A 7089-nucleotide genomic window follows, 5' to 3' on the forward strand; every position below is an offset into this window, starting at 1 on the left:
TAATTTTAACTATGTAAAAAAAAGCATTAAAATAAACTAAACCATAAAATAATAATGGATAATAAATAATAAATAATTCTAAACATTTTCTGTTTTCATGTTTGTCCAGAAAGATCGTACTACCGCAGAACAATGTGAGTGTTTAATAAAATATATTTTAGTACAGTACTACTCCCTATACTAAGAAGCTATATTTTTCTGTTTGAATATTTTATCATGACAGCGTATAATGGGATACAAAGATATTTGAGTATGATAGGTAATAGAAAAATTAAAAAAATATTATTTTGCAATTTTTTGATAAATAAAATTAACGAGTGAGTTTAAATTTCATTCGTTAAGTAAATTCGTATAAATTTGAAAAATTATCGATATGAAAAATATAATTAATCTGACTAAACGAGATCATATCCGGGCCGACAATTTTAATGACTAGTCAAAAAATCATTGTGCGCATGCAACCGCCGTAGTATATTTTGTAAGGAATATTAAAATTTAAATAACGAACAAATATATATTTTTTTTTTCATATAAAAATATTATTTATTAATTTATTATTATATGTATATGAACATTGAATAAATTTAAACGTATTTTTTAACTTCGAGTGATCAAGTGCATCATATTATTTTATATTTTGGAGTAGGTAACACGGTCGTGATGGCCGACGGGACGCAGCTAATATAATATTATAATATAAACGTCCCTCTTATTTAATATTGTCTACATAATATTAATATATATTATTTATCTACGCTCGAGATTTATCGGTCACCAAAACGGCAGCGCTCTCTAGTTGTCACGGATCCGATTCGTATTCACCGGACCTGCGGTCTATGGGTATAAGGTCCACGTTTAAACAGACAGCATCGACTACACCTTGGGCGAGTTCGCGCCGCCAATTAGCCAACCCACCGGCAATAAACCGTAGCTCGGTGGTCACACTGGGGGCCCCGTGATTCGGACACAATAATTATTGCACTGTTCGGTAAAATGGCGAATGTCTCACCGCCCACCGCCTGCACTCGCCCACCCATCAGCCACCAGCACGAGTACACACACTCCAGGTGACCGGCACTCGCACTTCCATTCATCCATTGAAGACGATATTAAAACCGAAAACTGATCGAAGCGGCAGCTGCTTTCGCCGATTGCCTTATCTGTGTTCTACTCTTAGTGCTGACACGAGTCGGTGACCGACGACAACCGTACGCACACTCCTCGAGACGTCGCCCGGTCCACCCGCGTCCGCCGTCGACCGTTCCACGACAACGCCGAAAGGAAATCTGAAACGGACTGCCATCGACAGGACGCCTCTCAACTACTAAACATAACGACGACTGGTCAACAGCACAAGGTAAATCTCTAATCGAGTCGGCGGGACCGAACGGCACCGACGATTTTCGCTCGTTCTGTGATCACCCGCTGTCGACGATGCAGCCCCCGTTTGTCGATCGCCGTTGAATCCGAGCTCGTCGCAGCGATAATTTACTGCTTACTGTTGACAATCGTCGAGTTCCCCACAAAATTCAAATTATTTTTATTATTATCGGTTGTACGTATACTATTAGGCGCCTATCAGACTTGTTTTCAATAAGCATAGAGTGTGAAGGGTATAACCAAGCCCGTAGGTATTGCCTATTATTTCAAATCGTAATATATTAAGAACTTTGAGACATTAAATGCATAATGTTAGTTGTCCATTTCGACTACATTCTACAACGTTCTGTTTTTTTATCCATACTTGTTTTATCTTATGACTTATTAGACTTCTGTTTGTATAACATGAACCTTGTACAAATATTACTTTTTTATTACAATACGTATATGCCATAAAAGTAAAATGTAGATAAGAAAACAGATAATATACTTTAAATCATAGTAATAACTATACCATGCCTTAAAATGAGAGAAATAGACAATGAAATAAAACATATTGATAACTGTACTCATTATCCATTCTCATAAAGTTCAATATTAATCTGTATTATTCTTGTGTGTATTATATTTATGAATTATGTAATCTAAATTAGGATAATTTATTATACCAATGTTTAACAATAATTATTCAGCTGTATTATTATTATTAAGTATCTAATTTTCTACTGATAAAAGATTTGATAAAGACTCATTTTATCTGTCTAAGTATTTATGTAAAGAAAATATTTTCATTTTCAAGTTAGGTACTTAAAATATAGTTTATAGAATTATCTTGCACTAAAACTAAATCATCATAAAGTTATTTTTTATGAAATTATATTAAACAAGATAGGTATAACTAATAATTATATGTATTACAGTTTCATCCAGAGTTATAAGCCAATGAGGTACCTTTTTTTAATTAATTATATCTTATGTTACAGATATTATTTTAAACATGTCATCGTCATCAAGATACAGGGATTCTGGTAATCCAGATTGCAAAATATATGTTGGTGATCTAGGATCATCTGCATCCAAACAAGATTTAGAAGATGCTTTTTCATACTATGGTTCAATTCGTAATGTATGGGTTGCCCGTAATCCTCCTGGTTTTGCTTTTGTTGAATTTGAAGATCCAAGAGATGCAGAAGATGCAGTTAGAGGGTTAGATGGCAGGTAATTATAAAAAATAATTTTTATCTCTGACAAATGTTACACCATTTAACAAATTTAGTTATTTCTCATACTCGTATTGTTTTTTAGGAGCATTTGTGGTAGACGAGTCCGAGTAGAATTATCTAATGCTGGATCACGTAAAGGTGCTTATAGGGGAGGCCCACCTCGTCGAGGCCGTCCATTCCATCCTGAAGACAAATGTTATGAATGTGGTGATAGAGGACATTATGCTCGTGATTGTAGACGTTTTAAAGGAGGACGACGCAGGTAAATTTATGTTTTGTTCAATTATTTAACTAATGGCTTCACCCATTTAATTTTTTTTTTTTGTGGTGAAGTCTTCAACTATTTGTGAACATTAAGATAAATTATTTAATGTAGATTATTGACACCACCATTTAAATAATGGAATTGTAAAAATGACTATAATTGGCCATTTTTGTAGGATGTTCGGCTGAGAGCGTCTCGTCTCGTAGTGTCGATCGTCGTAGAGCTCTCAACCAAAATAATATATTTTGATCTACTTCGAGCAATGTGTGTTAGTCGTCGGACTACGGCGCTACTATCTGTCTGTCTGCGTTTATCGATGTACTCAGCTACACTAGAACCCCATCGAACCCAACCAACCTAATGATTTTAATTCTGATGCTCTAATTAGCTATCGGTGAACGTACACAGACATTCAGATACAGAAAGAGTTATAAATTAGATCTACATAACGCCACTGGCTGTCTACATAGCATTACCACCATGTCATTTTAGGAGAATGTTGAACTTCGTTTTTTTATGTGAGTTAATTAAATCACAAGAGCAGGTTGGATTATATTGATCAATGGGATAAATATTATATTTACTTTATATTTTATTTAAATTGGATATTCTTTGAATTCCTTAAATTAATAATAATAATAAACATAAAATCAATACTATACTTCTAATATTAATTTTATATGAAAACATTTAATATGTTCGTTATTAACCATTGCATTTATATTTTAAAAGAATATAATGCACTAAGCGTGCTTAATTTAGTATAATTGAACATAAAAAATCTTAAATAAATAATACGGTAAATTTAGTTTAAAATTTTATATTAAATATATATTTGTATTTTTATTTTTAATGTTATCAAATATTTTACGTATTACTAACTATTAACTCAAATTAAATATTTGATAGTAATGATATAAATGCATTGTTTTTTAAATATTAATACCTATTAGTTAAATAATGAAAATAGGTACCTATTATAAACTTTGTTTAATAATTGAATTTAAATTTTAAAAATCAACTATATGTGTCCTTAGTTCGTAAATTGAAAATAAATAATCATGAGATGTGTTGTAGCTATCAAAAATAAAACAATAATTCTATCTTTCTGCTTGATTTATGAATACCCAATTTTTAATATAGTGAAAAAAATCACTATCAATTAATTCATTTGTGCAATAATATCATAAAAAATCATTACCTATTATTAATTAAATTTTATTTGTATATAATATCAATATATTTACCTATAAAAATAATATTGAATGAATTAAAAAAAAAAAAAAATGAATTGTTAAAACAAAAATATGAGTAATTTATTATAGTTATTATTCAATTTTAATATTTATGAATAAATAAATAGTGCAACCATATCTAGGCTTCACGCATTAAATAACAATATAATATAATATTTCAAGAAAGTTTGCATATTACAATTAAATACGTGTTATTATCTTAAATAATAAATTAATATATACATACACCATTCTATTGATATAATATGTTTGTTGTTTTAAAACTGTAGAGTATAATATTTCAATATAACATGTAAAAAAATGATTATATTTGTATGGACATAATATAGTACTTAAAAACTGTTTTTAAGACAAAAAAAAATAGAATATTTATGAAATGTATTTAGTGTAAATAATTATAAATGCATTATTAATATTAAATCATAATTACCATTTATCAATCACAGAAATTATTCTTTAAATTATTTTTTTTTATTATTATTATTATTAAACATTTTAGAAAATAAAATATAATTTATTAAAATAAGAAAATATTTCCTTAAATTCTTGAAGATGAGAAATATTGTTATTTCATAACTAAATTTATCATATCATAATTCTAGAAAATAAGTTTTTTATATTATTGAATATATAAACTAATTAATAAAATCACAATTTTTTTTTTCTTGGTTATAAAATGTTCTATTCTCTATAATATTCTTCGTATGTTTAGAATATTGAGTATAAATACTTTGGGGAAACTTAATTATGCCTTAATATAATTATTTATTACGTAGCTAATCATTTTATATTGTGTATAAAGGTCATACACTCCTTCTCGGTCTCGTTCACGATCATACAGCCGTCGTTCTCGTTCTGGTTCAAGATCTCCTTCACGTTCCCGTTCAAGGTCTGTATTAACTAGTCGTTCAATTTCCAAGTCAAGATCTCGCAGTCGATAAGAAGAATATTATGTGGGTATAACATTGTTTATGGTTATTATTTATAAGTTATATATTACTAACCTGACTACGCATTGCTGCAGCTGTTGAAGTCCTTTGAATTATTGCTATATTAAATTATTTAGAAAGTTCTTAATTGATAATTTGAAAATTTAGTTTTGTAAATGAGGTAGATACCTAATATTAATTTTTAGTTATTATTTTAAATTATTTTAAATTATAATTTTAATCTAAGCAATCAGGTGTATTTGACTCAGATTTTCTCGATTCACAATTGCATTGAATCTGAAATGTTCTCAATGTACAACTACCAGTCACCCATTATCGGTTGTTTTCGCAAAATAAAAATTATTAATTAACCCTTAATTGTTATTTTTAAAGTTATATTTAGAATTATAAGACAACATCAGACGTACTATCCAAAATCAAACAATCTGGTTATTCTTCTTTCTCTTCTCTCTCTCTCTCTCTCTCTCTCTCTCTCTCTCTCTCTCTCTCTCTGTTATATATATATATATATCTTTAATCAAACTCTTATGTATCTTAAGTTGGACCAAATCACATACTTGTGCAAAATCAAAATTGGTTTAGTAATTTTAGAATGCATTGTATCCAAACCCGTTGTACGCTTAATTTTTATATAATATATAAAGACATTAATTGATGTCATTAAAATTATATAATTTGAAATACAAAATTTTTTTTTACAGTCAGTTAAATTGTATCAAAGCTTCTCAAGCAACCGTTATGGACGTTATGCTATATTTGCATGGATCAAATACAGACGACTTAACCTGAGACCTATCTACTATAATTTTTTTGATTTAAGGTTATAATTATCTTATGAATGTATTTTACTTTTTTTTTAGTTAGAACTGTATAATAGTAAATATTAAAATTTCTCTTTATGAAAATATTGTTTATAATTTATTATTATCATTATTTTTTTTAATTAGTTGTGTTTTTATCTTTGCACTAAATGTATTTGATGTATGCTTTACTTACATAATATTTTTGTAATTTAATGGATAATTAATGAAATCAAAAATAAATAAATAATAATAGTAGATAAATAATTTCTTTAAAACTAAAATAATGTTCATTAATTAGTTAATATGTTATCAATAATCTTGAATCACTTAATCTATTTAATTTTAGCTTATTTCCTCATCGATGTATTACAGTGGCGAATGCTGACTGATAATATATGGGCATGCTCATTTATCGTAATGTATTATAGTTCTATTTAATTTATAGCTAATAAATAATACACAAACTTGTATTAATTTATAAATAAGACTTTAATTTAATATATATTATAGACAATAGCACTTAAATAATACTTTAATAATTGTAATTGAGACTTGACTAACTCTTTTAACTAAAATAAAAAAAATGTCATTTACTCGTACACGTAAATTTTATAAATTATGTTGATGAAGCACAACAGAATGAGCATGCCTTGGGTGGTTAATACGTGGCTGCTAGTAGAGGGGATCTAGGAGTAACTGGTTTTTTTACAGCGATAACAAGGGTCGTAGAGCTTGCGCACACATCTATCGCATACTCTATCATTAAATGTTAGAATAAAGATAAACACAGATACCTAAATATAACAGAAATAAATGAATTAATGTAACACATTATATTTCTTTTAAAACGTAATATATTATTAATTATAAAATAATTTTTGTATTTTGATTAATAACGTTTTTATTTCTAAGCATGCTGAGCATGCCTGGAGAATTCACCACTGATGTATTAAGAAAATTTCTAAAAAATCCTAAAATCCATTTGAATAAATATTTAATTTAGAGCAAACATTTTTGCTATTGGGTATAGAGGCTTAAATTGTATTTAAAACTGCAATTAATTATATTGATATTTAAGATTGTTTTAGAACTTATCACAGATCAAAACACTTCATATACCTACTTTTTACTCATCGTGGCAATAAAATTATGTAATATTTATAATAAAAAATAAGTAAATATTTCTTTTTACTCTTAAAATACTGTTTTTTT

At 28.0% G+C, this 7089-nt stretch overlaps 1 protein-coding gene across 3 annotated transcripts; it reads left to right on the forward strand.

Moving 5' to 3' along the window:
* Positions 1 to 1002: 1002 nt before the first annotated feature.
* Positions 1003 to 6752, forward strand: LOC114120264 (serine/arginine-rich splicing factor 7-like). 3 transcript variants are annotated; one of them, XM_027982123.2, is made up of 5 exons: positions 1009 to 1357; positions 2364 to 2598; positions 2686 to 2865; positions 4927 to 5081; positions 5776 to 6752. In XM_027982123.2, the coding sequence occupies exons 2-4, from the start codon at positions 2378 to 2380 to the stop codon at positions 5063 to 5065; spliced, it is 540 nt and encodes a 179-aa protein (XP_027837924.1). In that variant the 5' UTR covers positions 1009 to 1357; positions 2364 to 2377; the 3' UTR covers positions 5066 to 5081; positions 5776 to 6752. The 3 variants fall into 3 exon arrangements, with proteins under 3 accessions (XP_050053347.1, XP_027837924.1, XP_027837923.1); XM_027982122.2 differs by having other exon boundaries at positions 1014 to 1357; positions 4927 to 5077; XM_050197390.1 differs by lacking the exons at positions 4927 to 5081; positions 5776 to 6752 and adding an exon at positions 3044 to 3279 and having other exon boundaries at positions 1003 to 1357.
* The last annotated feature ends 337 nt before the right edge of the window (positions 6753 to 7089 follow it).

The sequence above is a fragment of the Aphis gossypii genome, chromosome 1 (genome assembly GCF_020184175.1).
Source record: "Aphis gossypii isolate Hap1 chromosome 1, ASM2018417v2, whole genome shotgun sequence".
In the NCBI taxonomy this organism is placed as follows: Eukaryota; Metazoa; Arthropoda; class Insecta; order Hemiptera; family Aphididae; genus Aphis; species Aphis gossypii.

Excerpts from the sequence above, each read along its gene's own strand:
- LOC114120264 (XM_027982123.2), top strand. The coding sequence starts at position 2,378 with ATGTCATCGTCATCAAGATACAGGGATTCTGGTAATCCAGATTGCAAA. Across the intron at positions 2,599-2,685 it reads GTTAGAGGGTTAGATGGCAG|GAGCATTTGTGGTAGACGAG; the intron begins GTAATTATAAAA and ends ATTGTTTTTTAG. Across the intron at positions 2,866-4,926 it reads TTTAAAGGAGGACGACGCAG|GTCATACACTCCTTCTCGGT; the intron begins GTAAATTTATGT and ends TTGTGTATAAAG.